The following is a 22,610-nucleotide window of genomic DNA, read 5'->3' as shown; positions in this document are numbered from 1 at the left end:
GATTTTACTGGGTAATCCTAACTCTATCAGGTATCAGCAGGAAATCGTTTTGTTTTTCCAATCCTTGCCTTCACCCATATCTGTCATATCTTTCTTTCCTATCAGCTAACTGACACACCAAATCAATTCCATCACTTCCAGTTATTAAAGCTCAGTCTTGCAGGGGTGCCCATAGCTCAGTTGTTAGGGTACTGGCCACATGCTCCCGGGCTGGTGGATTCAAACCCAGCCCAGGCCTGCTAAACAAACAAACAAACAAAAATAACTGGGCATTGTGGCATCCGCCTGTAGTCCCCCCACCAAAAAAATAAACAAATAAATAAAAAATAAAACTCAGTCTTGGTAACCTAATTGTATGTACCCTCATATTAACCTGAAATTTAAATAAACCTCAGTCTTGTTAAGAACAAAATTAAAATATTGTTTTTCTTCTTTTAAAAATTAAGCTTAGTCTGGCTTTTTCTTCTATAGATTTGATAACCTTCATTCCTTAAAAGTTCAGTGACAAATACATGAAGAAGTACCATTTCCCTAAACCAATTCTCAGTTAAAACTATTCAGTATGAAATACTAGTGAACATCAAACCATAATCCTTCTGCTGATTTTTAGTAACATAAAAAAAAATAACAGATTCTCTTCTGGTAGTCAATATGTGTCATGTATGAAAACAATCAAAAGTTTTAACATTTCTAATCTATATATCTCTATCTATCTATCTATCTATCTATATATATATACTATCCTTGTGGGCCATAACTATTACAAATAATAATAATAATTTAATGAATGCCAAGAATATATAAAGATTTGGGCACCATGTAATTAGAGTTAATCCTTACCTGTTTAGTTTACAATTTATCAACATGAATCTAAACTAATTAAGTATAATAAAATCTTGGACTATAACCAAATGATACCTTTTACAAGTTGTTCTAAAGAAAACACTTCAAAAATACCCCCTACACATAATCTTTTCTTTTACCTAGTACAGACACAAAATCTGGACAGGGAAAAATTTAAAGCCCATAATTTTTTTAAAAAACAGTTTCTGCTTCTACCACCCACATGTCACTTTGAAAACAAGTTCCAGATATTGCTGGAAAAAGAAAAGCACCAACTGAGTCACATTTACAGTTATTTCATTTCTCAATTATGTATCTGGATCAAAACCATTAGTCTCCATATAATGAATTTAATAGATGCCAAAATGACATTTTGAAATTCAACACCTGTCCCTGATTTTCTTTTTCTTTTCTTTTTTTTTTTTTTATCACAATTTCTTTTTTTTTTGTTTTTTTTGTTTTTTTTTGGATTTTGGCCGGGGCTAGGTTTGAACCCAACACCTCTGGCATATGGGACCGGCGCCCTACTCCTTGAGCCACAGGTGCCACCCTGTCCCTGATTTTCTTAAAGACTAAGAAAGCTAGGAATGGAAGGATACTTCCTTAACATAATCTTGTAAGTTTCAATCAACAACGATTTTTCCATTAAGTCATTAGCAAAACAAGGATGTCTACTTTCATGTTCTGCTATTCTGGCCAATGTAATAAGACATGAACCTGAAATAAGAGCAGTGACTTAGATAGAAAGATATAAAAATAGAATTACTTGTGGCCAATGTGAGTAAATACTTATATTTAAGAAAATCTATTGACGGCTTGGCGCCTGTTGCTCAGCAGTTAGGGTGCTGGCCATGTACACTGGAGCTGGCAGATTCGAACCTGGCCTGGGCCTGCTAAACAACAATGACAACTACAACAAAAAAAATAGCCAGGCATTGTGGCAGATACCTGTAGTCCCAGCTACTTAGGAGACTGAGGCAAGAGAATCACTTAAGCCCAACAGTTTGAGGTTGAGGTGAGCTGTGACGCCATAGCACTCTACTGAGGGCAACATAGTGAGACTCCGTCTCAAAATAAATAAATAAATAAATAAATAAACCATTGAAAAACTCCCAGAATTGATAAGAGAAATATAATATAGAGGTTAATCATACTGGTTAGAATCACAGCTTCGTTTCACCAGTGGTGAAACGAATAACCTTGGGAAATTATCCTCTAAGCCTCAGATCCCACATCTACAAAAAGAGGATGATAATAATGCTAATCTCACTAGTTGGTCATGAAGACTAAATGAAATGATGTATTTAAAGCATTTAAATACATGGCACATAAGTAAACATTTAAAAATACCGACAACAACAATAATTTCATTATTGCTATTTAAAAGTAGCACAGTATATGGTACTGTATAATTTTGTCAACTTGAATCTAAACTAAGTATAAGAAAATCTTCAACTATAATTAAATGATATCTTTTACAAGTTGTGCTAAAGAAAACACTTCAAAAATACCCCCTACACATAATCTTTTCTTTTACCTAAACTAGGTAAAAGAAATAGGGCTAGGGTTAGGGTTAAATAAAGATAGTTATAAAATAGATATAAACACTTCACTAAATGCTATCAAGAATCTATGGAAGATATAATGGGAAATATATCCTATTCACCATAGGCAACAAAAAATATAAAGTATCTTGTCTGCTAGGACATTTTGGCTAATCTGGAGAGCAGAGAGAAAAGTCAAAACAACATTTCTACCTACTTCATCCCATTCCCCACTTCCACCAGTCTCTGCTAAAACCTATCACTGTATATGCGAGCTTTGGCTCTCTGCCTGTGGGAGGAGGAAGCTGATGTGAAAAGTTGTCCAGGATTGTTTGTGTGGAGTCTCTATTCCCCATTGAGTCCTATGCACTGGTTTTGAGCTCCTAAGTATTAGGACAGGGAGATAAACTGTCATTATTGATTTTCACGAAAGAGGTGGGGAGAGTACAAGGATAAGTACTGTTGCTTCCAGGTTACCTGTCATGTTTGGAATACCCAAAATATCTCTGTACTTCAGAGTTAAAACCATTAATATGGCTCTGATATCTGGAAATGTTAAATAAACTTCTGGCCCCTAAAAATACCCCGCTTAGGAATCACAGCACTTCAGTTAAACAGGCTGAGGTGGAGGATGTCTGGAATCCTCATGTAAGCACACTCCAAGGGCCATTCAGAATGTAACATTAAGCTAGCTAAAGAGACTCCATTTTGCTTCCAATAGGCTTTCAGTTTGTTCTGTCTTAAAAGTTTAGAATTAACCTGCTGTTTTCTTACACAGCTGCCAGGGCACATGATTAGAAAAAAACCTTAAGGAAAAGCTGATCAAGAGTCTACAATAGGCCAAGTGCAGACTACTGATAACAAGATCCACCAGATGACCTATTATTAGCTGATAATCATTAAGCAAGTCATGATGATTTGCACAAAGCTTGCTTTCTGCCACCAACTGCCTTTACCCCTTCCATTTATAAACTGCTTGGTAAGCAGAAGGGATGAGATGGTCTTGGAGGCAACATCTCAGTCTGCCAGCACTTGAATAAACCACCTTTTCTTCACCAACACTCGCCTCTCATACCTGGTTCTTGGGTGGCGGGCAAAAGAACCTGCTTCTGGCAACTCTCCTACCAAAAAGAGCCATTAGAAATCAACCTACAACAATAATCTATAAATTTCCTTTTCTGCAACACTTATAGCTTGTGAGTCAAGGCTATAAGTGTGCCCATGATTAGTGTTCATTGTTAGGTAGGTTTTTGCTCCTCCCTGCCTCCTCTCTCCCCACTGCTTGATTTCCACTGAGTTTTATATCCCTCTGTGCACGTGTGTTCTCTCATTCTGTAGGCTATTTGCTCTGTTGATTATTTCCTTAGCTGTGCAGAAGCTTTTTAGTTTAATCAAATCCCATTTATTTATTTTTGTTGTTGCTATAATTGCTACTGGGGTCTTAGTCATAAATTCTTTGCCTACGCCAATATCTGTAAGTGTTTTTCCTACATTTTCTTGCAGAATTATTATGGTTTCATGGCTTTCATCCATCTTGAATTTTTTTTTTTTTTTTTTGTAGAGACAGAGTCTCACTTTATTGCCTTCAGTAGAGTGCCATGATGTCACAGGACTCACAGCAATCTCCAGCTCTTGGGCTTCAGCGATTCTCCTGCCTCAGCCTCCTGAGCAGCTGGGACTACAGGCACCCGCCACAACGCCCAGCTATTTTTTGGTTTCAGCTCAGGCGGGGCTGGGTTTGAACCCACCACCCTCGGTATATGGGACCGGTGCCCTACTCACTGAGCCACAGGCGCCACCCCATCTTGAATTTTTTTGAGTGGTGAGAGACAGGGGTCTTATTTCATTCTTTTACATGTGGCTATCCAATTTTCCGAGCACCATGTATTGAATAAGGCTTCTTTCCCCCCATGTGTATTGTTGTCTACTTTGTCAACGATTAGCTGGCAATAGGTTGATGGTTTTATATCTGGGTTCTCTATTCTGTTCCATTGGTCTACGTCTCTATTTTTGTACCAATACCATGCTGTTTTGGTTACTACAGCCTTGAAGTATAGTTTGAAGTCTGGAAAATTTTTTAAGTCAAACCACAAAAAAAATCTGGAAATACAGGCATAGTGATGCATATTTTAAATATTTTAGGGCCTTCTAAGTTTAAAAGCAGAAAGATTCACCCAAAAAAGATGTTTAGGCTTTAAGAAAAGATATTTAAAGATATAAAAATTTCCTGAGCCTGATTTTTTAAAAAAAAAATCTCCATTTCGGTATCACAGAAGCTTAGCAAACCCCAAGTAGTATAAATACAAATGAAATTTCATCAAGGCACCTGAGGGTTAAAATACTATTTTCCAAAATTACTCAGGTTAATATATTGCTTACTCACTTCCTTCAGGCAGCTGTGTGTTATTCATTTGTAACACAGTTAGGTTCTTTTGTCACAGTATGTGTTCTTTCTGGATTACGTGCACACACACACATTCTTTTCCTGCTTTTAATAAATTTTTAAGGGAGGGGATGTAAAACACAATCATAGTTCTAAGAGTAAGAACTACAAAAAGTACTCAGAAAAGTATCACTCCCCCCATCCCTTCTATTCAATGTCTATTCTCTTATATTTTTCTGCCCTGTACCCAGTCATCCTCTGTAGGTAAACAATGTCATTAGTTTCTGGTTTACTCCATGGGTTTGTCCTATATTTATTTTTATACAAATGAATACAGAGGGTGCAAAAAAATATATATACATGTTTTAAGAAAGGAAAAACTGTATTAAATTTATAATACTCAAGTCATGTTTGGTGCCTTTTTTTTTTTTTTTTTTTGAGACAGAGTCTCACTATGTCGCCCTTGGTAGAGTGCTGTGGTGTCACAGCTCACAGCAACCTCTAACTCTTGGGCTTAAGTGATTCTCTTGCCTCCGCTCCCAAGTAGCTGGGACTAAAGGCACCTGCCACAACGCCCAGCTATTTTTTGTTGTTGTAGTTGTCATTGTTGTTTAGCAGGCTGGGCCAGGTTCAAACCCGCCAGCCGGGTGTATGTGGCTGGCGCACTAACCACTGAGGTACGGGCACTGAGCCCCAAGTCATGTTTGACTTCTGCAATTACAAGAGGTACACAATGAGACTTGTATTCATATTTTGTTAATGGTATAAATAATTACAATTTTAATAGTTTTTTCCTTTCTTAAAATGTGTATGCAATTTTTTACACCCTGTGTGTGTGTGTGTGTGTGTGTATACACACATACATAAAATCTCTTAACAGGGCAAGATTTGTTTTTTTTTTTTTTGAGACAGAGTTTCACTCTGTTGCCCGGGCTAGAGTGCCGTGGCATTAGCTTCACTCATGGCAACCTCAAACTCCTAGTTTCAATGATCCTCCTGCCTTAGCCTTCCAAGTACCTGGGACTACAGATGATCACAACAATACCCGACTAATTTTTCTATTTTTAATAGAGACAGGGGCTCACTATGTTGCTCAGGCTGGTCTTGAACTCCTGAGCTCAAGTGATCCTCTTGCCTCGGCTTCTCAGAGTGCTAGGATTACAGGCATGAGCCACCATGCCTGGCCAGAGCAAGATTTCTTAAACAGAATACAGAAAGAATTAACCATAAAGGAAAAAGGTTATACTATATTAAAATTAAGAGAATTCCTCTTCCTCAAGACATCCTTTAAAAATTAGGGGTATAAAAGCCAAAGACTGGGAGAAGATATTTTCAGTACATTTATCTAACAAAGATTCATATTTAGAACACTTTAAGAACTCTTACAGGCCAGGCGCAGTGGCTCACACCTGGGAGGCTGAGGTGTGTTGATTGTTTGAGCTGAGGAGTTTGAGACCCGTCTGGGCAAGAGTGAGACCCTGTCTCTAAAAATAACTGGGCATTGTGGTGGCTGCCTGTAGTCCCAGCTACTCATGAGGCTGAGGCAAAAGAACCACTTGAGCCAAGAGTCTGAGGTTGCTCTAAGCTATGACACCACAGCCCTCTAGCAAGGGCGATAAAGTAAGACTCTGTCTTAAAAAAAAAAAGAACTCTTACAAATTAATAAGAAAAAGATAGATAACCCATTAGAAAAATGAGCAAAAGACTAGAACAGGCATTTCACCAAATGAGATGTCCACATGACTAATAAACATACAAAAAAAGTAAGCAACTTCACTGCTCACCAGGGAAATTAAATTAAAGCAAATTAAAGCAGAAATATGAGGCCAGACGCAGTGGCTCATGCCTGTAATTGTTAACACTCCAGGAGGCTGAGGCAGGTGGATTGCTTGAGCTCAGAACTTTGAGACTAGCCTGAGCAAGAGTGAGACCCTCTTTCTACTAAGAATAGAAAAATCAGCTGGGCATGGTGGTGCACAACTGTAGTCCTAGCTCCTCAGGAGGCTGAGGCAGGAGGATCTCTTGAACCTAGGAGTTTGAGGTTGCCGTGAGCTATAACACCACAGCACTCTAGCCTGGGGCAACAGAGTGAGACTCCAGCTCAAGAAAAAGCAAAAATATGATATTACTACATACTCACGAGAAGAGCTAAAATGAAAAGAATGCACAATTCCAAGTATTTATGAGGATATGAAACAGATGGAACTGGTTGGAATATGGTTAATACAACCATCTTGAAAAATTGTCAGTATTGAAAAAAGCTGAACATATATCTACCCTATAACCCAAAACCTCCATCTTCAGGTTGTGGTACCTCTTTATAATGATGGCTCTGAATGAACCATGCGTCCTTGGGTCCATATCCATTTACGCTGTAATGCTGCCATTCCTCTCGGCAAAAGAATGATAATTCTCAATCCTTTTGATTCTATGGTTGGCCTTGAGACTTGCTTTGACCAATAGAATATGGCAAAACTGATTTCCCAGAATTCCAGGACACAGGCCTTAAGAGGTTTGCAGCTTCTACCTTTGCCTTCTTAGACCCAACCACCATATAAAGAAATCTAGAATATGCTGGTGGACAGAGAGGCTGCATGAGAAGAAGAGAGGGAACCAGGTTACTGGCTAATACCAAAGACCCAGATAGACGAATGAGCCCAACTGATGCCATATGCAACAGAGACAAGCAATCACTAGTAAGCTCTATTCAAATGACTGACCTACAAAATCACAGGCAATAAAATGCCTGTTGTTTTTAAGCTACTCAATTTTGGGGGTGGTTTGTTATGTAGCAATAGATAACTGAAAATGAGTATACAGCAAAAGAAATGAATACATATGTTTACCAAAATGTACAAGAATATGCATAGCAGCACCATTTAAATTGCCAAATCTGAAAATAACTCAAATGCCCATGAACAACAGAATGGATAAATTACGGTATATTAGTAAAATGGAAAATTATTCAGCAACAAGAATGACCAAATTACAATAGCAAGGATGACTCTTACAAATATAATATTGCACAAAAGACACCAGACTCAAAAGAGGATATATTGTATGCTTCCATTTATATAAAGAAGTTCAAAAACAAGCAAAACTAATCTGGGGTAGAAAAGTTAAGAAAATAGTTGGGGAGTAGGTTGGATAGCAACTAGAAGAGGGCAGAAAGGGGCTTCTGTGACTCTGATCACGTTTAATTTCTTGTTCTGGGTGCCTATTACATGAGTGTGTTTAAGAAAATTTGTTGAATCATATAATTTGTATACTTTCCTTTGATACATGTTATACTTGAAAAAAAGTTTACAGAGAAAGATTAAACTACTGTCTCCCTTCTTTGAAAAAATAATTTGTTATATTTTAAAATTACCTATAGAATTTTTTATAATGCATATTTACAAAAACAGAGAGTCTGAGTAAATATCTCTAGACTGGAACCTAGCCATCTGTAGCTCTGAAATACCCTAAGTGATTTTGATGAAGTGAGCCCGGACTGAAATATTAGGTCATTAGCAGAAAGAGTGCTGTTTCATTTCATCATTATATTTCCTCTCAAAAACATTTTTGCCAAAGAACATGAAGCAAAAACAACTGTCTTCAAATTGCAATTATCTAAAAGAAAGAAAATGGCAATGTACCCACTTCCACCCACTCCCCACTCCAGGTTTGGCTATTTCACCATTCGGAAAGCTTCTACAGATCATTAAATGCTTTAATTAGTTTCATACATATGTACTTAGCTCGAATCATGCCATTAAAACACTATTCTTTCACCACTTTGAAGGGTGTTTACCAGATTATTTAAAAAATGCTCCTAGATGCCATATACATTTTAATTAGAGCAAAAAAATAGCCCAAATTAAAGAAAAATGAGTTTTTAAGTCTGGCATCCACCTTGGAGATAGTAACAGGAAGATCTTAATTTGCAGGAGAAATAGACGTACATGCCCTGTGAATAATTATAATTTTTACATCATTTTTGAACCACATCTATATTGTCTATCTGCTTCAGAAAGACTATGATAGATAATAGAAATGATAGACACAGATACATAGATAGAGGTATCTACATGGGACAGCAAACAGTGACATAATGGAGCCAACTGTGTTTAATCCATCATTTTTCCCTAGATCCGCTGCATGAAATAAATATTTAAGATATTTTGATCTCTCAGCATAAAAGTTTTTTGGATGAAAAATAAGATCCTCTTTACTAAGCTACTGTTCTGCATCAATAGACTGTAGTTTAGAGAAAGTATTCAACAAGTGAATGATGAATGAACTCTAATTCATTTTTTGAAAAGTGAAAAGATTAAATGGTTGATTTAGTCAACATCATCCAGAGAAGGGAAAAAGCCAGTTGAACTGATTTCACCAGTTGTTGAGAGTCACATAAACAAAAGAGGTGGGCATCTTTTAATTTCTTAGGGTTCCCCATCTTCATAATTTACATCTCTTGATGAGGGCAATTCAATAATTGGCTACTTTTCAAAAGACTGAATTTTTCACTTACCTGGATCCTCCTCACATATATTTGTATAATTATCCAACATAAAGGAGAAGAAGTTGGACAGCTGCAAAATAAAAATACATTCATCAGTTAATGAACCCGAAACAGCTACTAAAGCTAATGCTATCCCCTTACTTTTCTGGGCACTCAGAAAAGGTGTTAAGAAGGGCCAGGCGTGGTGGCTCACGCCTATAATCCTAGCACTATGGGAGGCGGGTGGATCACCTGAGCTCACCAGTTCAAGACTAGCCATATCAAGAAAGAGATCCCTGTCTCTAAAAATAACTGGGCATTGTGCCAGGGGCCTGTAGTCCCAGCTACACAGGAGGCTGAGGCAAGCAAATCACTTGAGCCCGGGAGTTTGAGGTTGCTGTAGGCTATGATGCCATGGCACTCTACCCAGGGAGACAAAGTGAAACTCTGTCTCAAAAAAAAGGTGTTAAGTGTCATACCTATACCTGCCTCCAAATGTTGCCCTCCCAGATGGGCAGCACCTCACACAAAGTTGCAGAGGATATCACATACACACCCTTCCCAGGGGGCTGCCCAGAGCCAACGACTGGCTGAAGCAAGGGTGTAACAGCCCAGTCCCCCATCACCCTTGCCCCTGCCAGGGACAAACTATGATACGTTTCACACTTTGGAGTATCCAGTGGGATCAGGTTAAGGTCAGACTTCTCCAGAAAGCACATTTTTGCCAAGCTTCTTCACCTGTCCTATCTCATGCTCCTCACTCCCTTCCAGATTTTCCCTGAGAATACTCCTTGAGTAAGGTACTTGTGCTAGAATCTCTGTCTCAAGACTGTGCTTCTAAGAAATCCAATCTAAGACAGCTACTATATTTTGCTCATTATAATATTGTCTTGTCTTTTTGGTGGTGAAATTCAGAGTTAAGGGATACACTTACATATCAAATATATTTCACAAATAAAAGAAGAGAAAAGTAGAAATCCACCAGCATTCCAAGGATTACCTGGGTGCTGCCTCTATGCCTATCAATTATCTGCAAAGACTTGCATTTGTATTGCACAAATAATTTCTTCTTCAATCCCTTCCTCCCATGGAAAGTGAATACTAAGGAACTTTATCAATCTGGGAGTTAAGGGAAGGAAGACTTTCCATATAAACATTAAAATGTATGATTTAAATATCGTTAATGGATTTGTCAATTAAGAGCCAATAGAGGCTGGGTGAGGTGGCTCAAGCCTGTAATCCTAGCACTCTGGGAATCCAAGGCCGGTGGATTGCCTGAGCTCACAGGTTTGAGACCAGCCTGAGCCAGAGTGAGACTCCATCTTTAAAAATAGCTGAGCATTGTGGCAGATGCCTGTAGTCCCAGCTACTCATGAGGCTGAGGCAAGAAAATTGCTTGAGCCCAAGAGTCTGAGGTCGCTGTGAGCTATGATGCCACAGCACTCTACTGAGGGTGACAAAGTAAGACTCTGTCTCAAAAAAAAAAAAAGAGCCAATAGAAACTACAATGAGATATCAATTCACACCTATAATGAAAAAGACAGATAATAACAAGTGTTGGCAAAAATGTGAAAAGGCTGGGTATGATGGCTCATGCCTGTAATCCTAGCACTTTGGGGGGTGGGGTGGGGCTGAGGCAAGGGGATCACTTGAGGCCAGGAATTGAAGACCAGAAAAGGTGTTAAGAAGGACCAGGCATGGTAACATAGCAAAAACCCATCTTTAGAAAAATCAGCTGGGTATGAAGGCATACGCCTATAGTCCCAGCTACTTGGGAGACTGAGGAGGAGGATCACTTAAGTCTAGGCACTGGAGGTTGCAGTGAGCTATGATGATGCCACTGCACTCTAGTCCAGGCAACAGAGTAAGACCCTGTTTCGATCAATCAATAAATAAAAAATTTGAATATACTGGAGTCCACACTGCTGGCAGAAGTGTAAAATGGTACAGCTGCTTTGGAAAACAGTTTATCAGTTACTCAAAAAGTTAAACACAAAGTTACCATATTAGCCAACAATTCTATTCCCAGGTATATACCCAAGAGAACTGAAAACGTGTTCACACAAAAACTTGTACATAAATGTTCACAGCAGCATTATTCACAATAGTCAAAAGATGGAAACCACCCAAATAATCCATTGCCTGAGGAATGGATTAATAAAAATAAATAAATAAATAAAAATAATAATAAATTTTAAAAGAGGTAAAAAAAAATATGGTCTGTCCATATAATGGAATATAACTCAGCTGTATAAAGGAATGAAGTCCTGATACGTACTACAACATAGGTGAACCCTGAAGACATTATGCTAAGTAAAGGAAGCCAAATACAAAAGACCACATATTGTTATGAAATGGTCAGAAGAAGCAAATCCATAGAAACAGAAAACAGATTAGTGGTTGCCAGGGTCTAGGGTAAGTGAATGGGGGAGTGACTATTAAAGGGTATGGGGTTTTGAGGAAGTGATGAAAAGGTCCTAAACTTGATTGTACTGATGGTTGTACAACTCAGGGAGTATACTAAAAACTACTGAAGTGTATGCTTTTAACGTGTAAATTGTATAGTTATGTGAATCATGTCTTAATAAGTGTGTTATTAAAAACATCAGTAGGAAAGAATGTATTGATGCTAGAATGTTTGTGTATAAAACATACTAAGAGAGTTCATTCTACCTTTATATTCATCACTATGTTCTACAGTGCTTAAAAAGACAGCCAATGCCATGAGCTCCTAATGTGAGCAAAGGAAGTATTTGATTGAATCACAGTAGATCATTTTTACAGCTGCCAATAATAAATCTGGCAATTTAATTCTTTTTGGAATTTTCTTAGTTATCTTCAAAGATTATAACATGATACATAAATATAGGATTGTTAAAAACTATAAACAATACTAAATAAAAATAAGAAATCCCTCTTAACACATCCCTACCCACCCACCAATACTATTCCTGTCCCTAGAACTAACCACTATAAACAATTTCCTGTGTATCTTTTTCCAGACTTTTGCAGTATGCTTGATTTTCTTTCACATATATGGGATAAAATCAATATATTGTTCTATAAGTTGGTTTTTTTCATTAACAGCTATTTTGGAGAGTTTTTCTGAGACGTTTTCATTGTTAGAAGTACTTTTTCGGGTTAATGAACTTCATAAAGTTGGATTTACAAATTCTTTTTTGTAAGCTTTAAAAAGGCCTTTCTCACCCATATTTTCTTATAGAACTTTCATGGGTTTGTTCTTAAGAGATTCTTCCATTTTTTAACTCTTTAAATTATTTTTCCTTCAAAATAAAATAAGCTATAAAAAATAATAATAAATAAAAAATAATTTAAAAATAACCTATTTTTATTGGTTAACTAGACATTGGGCAGCCCTCTTAAAAATGTGAACTTCAGAACTGAAAACACCATTCTTTTCCTAAATTGCATTCTCTCTAAATAGTTCCAAGACAATGTTGCTATATCCTCTATTAAAGCCCTTCCCCCCAAGGTTCCTTAGCTTAAAATGGCCCCAAACTTATATTCTTTCAATAAAAAATGACAAAGAGATATCTTTACCTAAAGAAGACACAAGCTTGAAAACAGACCTGCATTTGGCCCTGTTCATCAGCATATTCGATAGACTGGAAGATAGTGAGGGCATAGTGTTGTCTGGCCCTCAGCCGAGCTCTGTAACCTCGGTACCAGTTCTGGATGATCAACACGGCTCTTAGCACTGCAGATGCACAGGATATGAAAGTCAGAGGAAAACAGTTACTATGCAGCTATTAGAGGGAAGTAGATACTTCAGGGACAAAAAAATCAGTCCTTTTGGATTCTTAGGTTCTAAGAATATAAAAACTCCAAACAATGAGATTGACCTTTATGTGTTTTATAAAATGCTCTTGAGTCGCAACCACTCAGAGAATAATGATGGCATAGCTGTTAGGAGCAGAAGTTTTGGTGTAAGATTGCCTGAATTTGAATCTCGGGTCTGCTAAGATTCATAGATAGTATGAGACTTTGGGGGGAAGGTATTAAAACTCTCAAACCCTCAGTTTAAGACAGCGCCTGCCTTTGGTACTACTTAGGCATATTAAATCTATGTGTACCGATGAAGTAACAATGGCATTCTTTACTACATACCCCAAAGCAATTCTCACACAGTCCATAAAGGAGACATATAGGGATGTAATTGCTTCTTTGTGGCAGTAGGGAATTTGATGTCAGTGCAGACTGGCTGTCCATTGCTAGAAAAGGGAATGTGTACCTGTGGTGGGTGCATGCTATGGAATATCACACTACTCCTGGAGGCAAAAGATTAAATAAATCCATGGATAAACACGAATAGGTCTTAAAACCATGGTGGTTCCATTAGAACAATTATTAAAAAGTCAGAGGCAGAATGAAATACAACACAATACTATTTAAATCAATTAAAAGTACACATATACAAAATCACGATGTACATTTCATAAGAATATACAAAGGCATAGATACACAATACATATTTGGTTGGTTATTTATAGGAGAGGTGAATGAGTGTTGCATATGTGGATAAAAGAAGAAGTGAATTAATTAACATAAGAATAGGTCTTGCCCACAATTGTGACAATGTACAATGAATTGAGAATTATGATTCACTCCATCTTCTACATCTGAGATTCAATTGATATAAGACAGATGAATAAATAAACATCCCCCCTCTCTCAGAGAGTTATTATGGGGACAAAAGGAGATACCACTGGTGAAGCGTTCAGGCCAATGACTGGTGTAGAGTACATGCTGAGTCAATGGCAACTGTTTAAGTACTGTCTTCTTTGTGGACCAGCAAGGCACACTGTCTCTCTTCTGGGAGACAATAACCTTTGGACCTTTGAACCATCCTGCAGCTTCATAGTATTGAAGAAAGAGATCAGGTGAGAGATAATGAGATTTAAAATATAGTCTCTTGTGCCTCTTCAAGTATGAGAGTGAAAAGCAATCAACACCAGCTGGTTCCTTTTATTCACACAAACATTTTTCCCAGTTGGCGCATAAAAATTAAGAGTTGACAATAATAAGAACAATTTGAGTCTGAAAGCAAGGATCCAGCCTCCAGTCCCAGCATCCCTTGGTTTAGTACTGCTGTGGTAAACCAAGTATATGCCAGGACCTAGTCATCCGAGGTTTATTTATGAGCTTCCCTAAAGCTTTTGGGTTCCAGGACTCTTGCTTCATTATTCAGCTTCCAGAAAACCCTGGGAAATAGACCTAAGGTCAAGTATTACAATCTTTAAAGGAAAAAACCACAGAGAGAAGAAAGAGTTACTTGCTCAATATTGCAAAGCAAATAATTGGTAGTGCCACGGCTGAAATCTCAAGTGCTTTTGCAAAATCATTACGGAGAGCCTAGGCTCACCCGAAAGGCCTGTTCTATGTGAAAGTCACTGTCATGATGATTCAACTCACTCAGGGGTTCTCATATTCACCAAGCACAACAGTGCTATTCCAGGGCTATTTACTAAGGGCCAGGCAATATGTTAATTCCTGCAATCTTCCCAACACTGTGAAGCTGAGAGAGACTAAGGGACTTACTTAAGCTCACTTAGCCAGTAAGTAGAAATGACCAGTGAGGATTTGAATCCAGATCTGACTGACTCCACAGCCTAAGTCCTTAATGTGCATAGAACTATCAACCTTTTTCTGTGCCTCAGTTTCATTATCTGCACAATGATGTAATGGAATAAGTCATCTTTAAAGTCTCTTCTATTTAGTATTAGCAACATCAATAATAAATAAGTTTATCATTTCTTTAACTAATAATAGAACGAAATAACTACCACATGTTAAGGGTCGACTACAAGGGATTCAATCCCACAAGTATTATCATCTCCATGTTAGGAGACTTTGAGTTCAGAGCTTAAAGTCACTTACCTAGTATAGACTAAGGTCCTCTGGCTCCCTCCACTATAGCCAGTTATTTATCTATCTGTATCTTTCCTTCCTTCTAATGATAACAGCCACCATTTACTGAATGCCTCGTATGTGCTTGGCAGTAGCCAACATTTTACATATGCTACCACTTGTATTTCCCCTCACATGGGGAGAGAGGTGAGCTAAGCCTCCTCTCCCATTTCCACCCTGCTTTTGTGGAGTCTCTTGCTGGAATCCCCACCCAACTCTCCAAGGGAGAAGTTGCCATGTTGTTTGGTGAGCACACAGTGCATTCATTATGCTCTATTCTACTAGTGTGCATGGATATCGTGCCTCAGGAGGTATATGGCCACGCTCAGTTCCCTGCCTTACACTTCCTCTTCTACTCAAAGTCAGGAAGCTGAACTGCCCCCACCCCAACCCCACTTGGGAATCAACCATCTCTATGCTTGCATGTCCGTACCAGAGCACCCATGCCACTAATTAAGCCATCATGCTCAACTCTACCACCACCCTTCTCTAGTCACTCAGTGGTGCTGAGGCTGGGGCTTTCCAGATCCCATTTCAGTTTTGCCAGTTGCTCCCTGTTAGGCTCTGCCAATAGGGTTGGGAGAGGACAAGGGACATACTCCTTCCTGTTCCTGACAGTACAACCTAGCAACTGCTCTTCACCCTCTGCTGCAGCAGCTGGATGCAGCTTGCAGCTCATTCCTTTGCAAAACCAGCCTCTGGCCACCTCTGAAACACTAATGCCAGCTGAGCAGCACCACTTCTCAAAGATCTGAGTTTGAATTCTGCGGGACCCTCCTCAATATTTCTAAATTGGAATAAATCTAATCTTTTTCTTTTGATTCCTCAGATCTAGAAGTGGTAACTTTCCTGTAGCTGCTACGTCTATAAAACTTGGAATTTCCATTCAGTTACCTAGTAACACCTAGATATCTACTTGACAATTCTTTACATTCAATTCTCTTCTGTTCAAATCACTCTGTGGTTTCTGCCTCCTGACTAGACCCCCGCCTGATGAGCTAGTCTCAGGCAGGTGGGAAAAATAGATCCCACTCAGACCTCAAGCCTCTGACTTCCTGGGTACTCCAACTGAGGCTCTCACTAGAGTTCTACATTAGGATTTTGATTATTTGTGTGCTGGTTGATAAGATGGACTATGACCCACATCTTGCTGTTGTTCCTTGGGCATACAGTTCCTGAAGAAAACTCTCCAGGAGAGGGAAGGAAGCTGGCAGGCCAGGGCTGGGAATACTAACATCAGACTTGTAAAACCTCACCTAATTCCAGTGAGCCCACCCACCCACCATGAGACAGTAACCAGCTGAGGACCCTCCTCCAAAATGGCAAAGGGAAGAGCCTAGATATGAAAGACCCTACCCCAAAGGGTTACTGACTCCAAACCCCCTCAAACCTGCCTGGAGAGCTGAATATCATTAATTCCATGCAGAAAAAAATAAATAACAGTTATTGCCGTACGTGCCCCCTTTTATTTTTGTTTCTAGAAGGAAGCAACAGCACAGGCTCAATAAGTTACCCTGGCCAATTTTCTGTGCACAGGTGTTTTCTCTATGGCCAAGCTATTTTTCTGTTTTGTTTTATTTTGATTTTCAATAGGTTCTTTTCTCTGCTGGAGATCATTATCAAGGTTTTTTTTTTTTTTCAAAAAATTAAATATCCGTGTAGGGAGTTAGTGAGGCAAATAATAAATTCAGAGTATCTGCTTTGTGCCAGGCATTGTGCTTGGTGCCTTATGTGGATCATCTAATTTGATCTGATTTGATTGAATCCTCCTAACAGTCCTATGAAGTGTCATTATCCCTATTTTACAGAAAAGGAAACTAGGGCTGAGAAATAATTCATTTGGGGTCAAATGATTTGTCAATGGGAAAATGTAGAGTCAAACCTAGATTTCTATAATTCTAGAACCTGGGCTCATAAACATTATGCTATACCTAAACCTAGCATGGCATTTGGAATCAGCCATAAAAAATGAGCCAGTTTATAGAACAGTAGCTCCCTCCCACACCTTCCAGCACTTCACATCCCCTGTTCCTTTACCTGTTCTTTTGTTCTCCATAGGACTTTTTACCATATGACATTCTGTACAGTCATACTTTTATGCATTTATTGTCTATCTGCCCCTGTTAGCTGAGCTGCATGAGAACAGGAACTTTGTTTTGTTTGCTGCTGCATAACCAGCACTGGGGGCAAGGCTTGGCAATGGATATTTGTTGAGTGAGTGAATGACTACCATCTAGGGATGCTGTAATAATACATAATAATGTGTCAGTAGTGTGTTGACATAGGTATTAGTAATATATTAATATAAAACACTTAGCACAGTGCCTGGAATATAGGAAGCAATCAATCAATGATAGATACTTTTAAAAAAATTATCTCTCTCCAGACTAAAAAATTCTATTATGGTGTCCCAAAGACTTCCTAATTACACATAATATTTCATTAGACATTTCACAAACTACTGGGGACAAAAAGGCTACTATCTCAGAACCCAAAAGCTGAGAGCAGCAATTTTCAACTGGTCTGCCATGAGAGGATCTTAGGTGTGCTATGAAAATTTTTAAAGATTATTAATTAAATTATTTTCAAAAGAAGTTCAAAGCATAGTAACTATATTCTTTTTTTTACTCATTGTTTTGATCAACATAATTTAAGTGTGCCACAGAAGTTTAACTATAGGTTCAAGTGTGCCGTGAGATAAAAAAAGGTTGAAAAACACTGGCTTAGAGCAGAAGAGACAGGATGTACCGGGTTCACTCCCTAAGCATCTGCAGACTTTGCTCAGATCTGGGCAAAGGTGAGGCTTTTCTTGATCACCATTTTGTACATGGCACCCCACACACACACTTCTAAAGCCACACCCCCCATTGGTTATCTCTTTCCTTATTTTTTCTCCATAGTATATATCATCATCTGATATATAGCATATATTAATATTTCACTTGTCATTGTCTGTATCCTACCACTAGACAGTAATCTCCATAAAAGCTGCGATTTTGGTCTGTTGGGTTAGCTGCTATATCCCCTGAGTTTGGAAAAGTCCCTGGAACACGGTAGGTGGCCAATAAATACTTGTTGAACGAATGAATGAATGAATGAAATTACTGTGTAATTAAGACTTTGTGTCTCCTGTTTCTTTTCATGCCAGCTGGTAGTTTTTATGTTTGGTTTGTTTTTATTTTTTAAATAAGTGTTTCTTTGACAAATAGTTTTTTGTTGTTGTTTCATTGACACAAGGTCTTTCCATGTTGCCTAGGCTAGTCTTGAACGCCTGGGTGTAAGTGATCTTCCCACCTCAGCCTCCCAAGTATCTGGGATTACAGGCACATGCTACTGTACCCAGTGACAGCTCTCTAAACACAAAGTTTCATATTCAGAAGAATAAGGCATTTAAAGATGTTCTGCTTTTGAAACTCTGCTGGCAGAGGCCTCCCAAAGAAGCACCGGGATGAGTGAATATTTAATGTACCTTTAAGGGGCCTGGAATCCAGTTAGGAAGAGACAGAGGAACAAGTATGATAGAGCTGATTAAAATGAATTCAAATGAACTGGAAACAGAACAAATCCCTTAGTAGCAAAAGGCTTTAAGTGAGAAGTATCTATTACCTCAGCTGTTCAAAGCTTGATGAGAATAGGGTATGGCTGAACTCCGGCCTGGGACTACGGTTTTCATTATTGTTATTTTTGTTTGCAGATAGTCTGTATCTGCCATCTGCTAGAGTGTTCGGCTGTCCCAGGGAGACTTCCAACCTTCCTGGAAAAATAGCTCAAAGCACAAGCTCAGTGGACATGAGATGGTCACAAAGTTTGCTTTTAGGGCTGCAGATAAGGCAAAGACTTTATGAGCCTCGCTCATTCACAAACTCTGGCATCCCTGCAGAGTAAGGCCACAACACAGAGTCCTTGTGTCCCTGAAAAGCATTTTTCTTAAACAAGAGGAAAACAAGGGTAAATAATGAAGCCCAGTCTCCAACAATGACAGACACCTTAAACAAAACTATCCCTTTCCTCAAGTGATAGAAAAGATTGATGTGTTCCCACTTAATGGGCACAATGTAAGGGTAGCAGGCATATCTCCTGGGTACAAGACACAACTACAATAGGGACTCTACCTAACAAATGCAAACATTGTAACCTAGCTGTTTGTACCTTCACATTAATCTAAAATTTAAAAAGTGATAGAAGAGATCATAATTTTATCATTCAGAGAAGAATAAGAATTCCAGATCGTTTCTATGACTTTTATTTACTCACTCTCCCACCCACCAACCCCATCCACAGTAACTAATAAAAATAAGTTCTGAATTTGTAATCAGGAGACTTCCATTTTGGTTCTGACTCAACCAGGTGCCAGCTGTGTAACCTTCAGCAAATCATTAACCTCTCAGGTTCTTAGTTTCTCATCTACACAATGAGATTTTTTTAAATAAGGGTTTAAGGATCTCTAAGATCCTTTCCAGTTATCAAATACTCTAATTCATCCATCTATTTTTTTTAATATCACAGCTGCAGCCCACCAATTATTGCACATAGCAAAACTGAAAATAACCATTCAAGGACAGAATATGATATGTAAAACTGAACACTGAAACCAGAAGCTTCTGGACAAAGAAGACAAATTCTGAAGCCTACTCAAAAATAATAAATAAGCCAGAATCATCCCTGTAGAAAAATACAAGTTGAGTCATTAGTAATATTGTTGGCTTTCCTATCAAGGATTGTAGGCTGTTAGCAATTGGCTTAGGAACATTTAACATTTCACCTATTACTTCTTTAAATAGCCAAAAATATGATTACTATGGATGATCTGTTAACTAGTTCAAGTGATAGCCAGTAGAAGATGAGCAAAGATGGATGAGGAAGAAAGTGAAGACAAGAGGGGCTGGGAGGTAGACACATGAGAAGGATCTAAGGCTTGGAGGTTTCAATGAGACCAGAGAGCAGGATGAGAATCATGAAGATTTCAGAGGTGGAGCTGTTCCAGAAGACCACAGGGGCCGGAAAATGGCAGTAAGCAGCTAAAGTTGAGTAGAGGAAGGTTTTGTTGGAGTTTAAGAGATCAAGGTCCTGAGACACCAAGGCTTTTTGGAGGCTGGGTACACGCCTGTAATCCCAACACTCTGGGAGGACAAGGTGGGTGGATTGCCTGAGCTCACGAGTTCAAGACCAGCCTGAGCCAGAGAGAGCCCTTGTCTCTAAAAATAGCCCAGCGCTGTCCCAGCTACTCAGGAGGCTGAGGCAAGAGAATCACTTAATCCCAAGAGTTTGAGTTTGCTGTGATGCCACAGCACTCTACCAAGAGACTCTGTCTCAAAAAAAAAGCATTTTGGGGTTATTCATGTGTACAGTGAAGATGCTCAGGATGATGCTGAAACTTGGTGGAGAGTCTTTAAAGAATGAAGTCAGTAGACAGCAAAAACATGGAAGGGATAAAAAAATGGTATCAACAAAGGACATAAGCCTGGATTGCAACCACCACAAACTTGATAAACTCACCTCAGGTGGTATAGGATTAGGATTTTATTTTTTTGCTTTTTATTTTGAAAGATGTTCAAATGCATGGAAAAGCGGTAAGAATATTGTAATTATTGATATTCTGTCACATATGCATTCTCTCTACACACATCATCATTTCTTCAGTCTCCTTAATTCCAGAACAGTTCCTCAGCCTTTCTTTCTCTTTAGTGACACTGAAATTTTCAAAGAGTACAGGCCAGTTGTTTATAAAGGATCCCTCAACACAAGGAAGGATTCTCCTACCTGTTTCAGATGGAACATGGCCCTGCTGACACCTTTGATTTTGAGTTTCTGGCCTCTAGAATTGTGAGACAATAAATTTCTTTTGTCTTTGGTCACCCAGTTGTGGAACTATGTTGCAGCAGACCTAAAAAACTAATAGTTTCCTCTGCAATAAAAAAAGTTTTTAATTTTGAAAAAAATAAAAGATCCCTCAATTTGTGGGCAGTGCCTGTGGCTCAATGGGTAGGGCACCAGCCCCATATACCGAGGGTGGCGGGTTCAAACCTGGCCCCAGCCAACTTCAACAACAACAAAAAAATAGCTGGGCGTTGTGGTGGGCTCCTGTAGACCCAGCTGCTCGGGAGGACAAGGCAAGAGAATCGCCTAAGCCCAGGAGTCGGAGGTTGCTATGAGCTGTGACACCATAGCACTCTATAGAGGACAACAAAGTGAGACTCTGTCTCTAAAAAAAAAAAAAACAGATCCCTCAATTTAGATCTGTCTGCTCTTTCCTAATGATTAGGTTTAAGTTATATATTTCGGCAGGATAAGTGATGTGTCTTTCTCAGTGCATTCTATACATCAAGAGGCACATAATGTTAACTCATCTCATTACTGGTGCTGTTAACTCGGATGGCTCCCTTAAGGTGGTGTCCGTATGAAATTCTCTTTTGTAAAAGTGCTTTTTTCTCTTTATAATTTTTATAATAAACAATTTGCAGAAACATGCTTTGAGATTGTGTACACGTTCCATTCTCCAAAACAGCCTCTGATGATTTTTGCTTAAATCAATTATTTCTACAGTAGTTACAAAACAGTGATTTTCTAATGCACCCCTTCTATACTGATTAGGATTAGGATTTTAAAATACATCATTTAAAGCCCTATTTTATTCAACAGGACAATGGAACAACATGAAGATTACGTAAGGCCACTTTATGAAGGGTTCCATAACAGTTATAATCCTTGACTATACCACTAATTCAGGAAAATGTGAAGCTTTACCTATACAATACCAAAATAACAGGCCAAATAAATAAAGCACTCAGACCAACAGAACAATAATTTATAAGTAACTGTGACCTCTGTACCATATTACTGTTTTGCCAAATTTCTAAAAGAATTACTATGAAGATACCAATTTTAAAAAATATTATATTCTTAAGTATATAGAAATTTTGCTATATGAAAGTATTACTTTCATATTAAAATATTTTCTCATAGGAAATATGTTCTATTTAATAATTTAGTAATGACCTTTAGTCCTCACTTAGGGAAAAAATTAAATATCTTGACTGCATTTCTGTTTTATGTCTCCCTTGTTACCAATTACTAATCTGAGTTATATTGCCAAATTCAGTCATCCAAAGTCAAATACAATCAGCATTTAATTTTTGTCTTTTGCAGCTACTTAAAAAACCAATGCAATATAAAGCCATAATCATATAAGAAAATTGTTCTGATTATGGGAAATAACTGACAACTGAGCTGAATTATTACTTTTCCTTACACTGAGCTGAAATATCCTGTCTCTCTGTAACAGGATTTTTTTTTTTTTTTTGAGACAGAGTCTCACTATGTCATCCTCGGTAGAGTGCCATGGTGTCACAGCTCACAGCAACCTTTACCCTTGGGCTTATGTGATTCTCTTGCCTCAGCCTCCCAAGTAGCTGGGACTACAGGTGCCCGC

General features: G+C 38.4%; 1 protein-coding gene across 1 annotated transcript in view; it reads right to left on the bottom strand.

Moving 5' to 3' along the window:
* The window catches only part of PPEF1 (protein phosphatase with EF-hand domain 1), a 116,606-nt gene that overhangs the window by 77,384 nt on the left and 16,612 nt on the right, over positions 1–22,610 (bottom strand). Inside the window, exons 3-4 of the mRNA XM_053579777.1 lie at positions 12,844–12,971; positions 9,284–9,344 (exon numbers count right to left, since the gene is read on the bottom strand). Coding sequence (XP_053435752.1) covers positions 9,284–9,344; positions 12,844–12,971 — 189 coding nt within the window. The remainder of the gene's footprint in view (positions 1–9,283; positions 9,345–12,843; positions 12,972–22,610) is intronic.

Source organism: Nycticebus coucang, chromosome X (assembly GCF_027406575.1).
Source record: "Nycticebus coucang isolate mNycCou1 chromosome X, mNycCou1.pri, whole genome shotgun sequence".
In the NCBI taxonomy this organism is placed as follows: Eukaryota; Metazoa; Chordata; class Mammalia; order Primates; family Lorisidae; genus Nycticebus; species Nycticebus coucang.
Note: the sequence above shows the minus strand (reverse complement) of the source record. Positions and strands in the feature narration are given on the sequence as shown.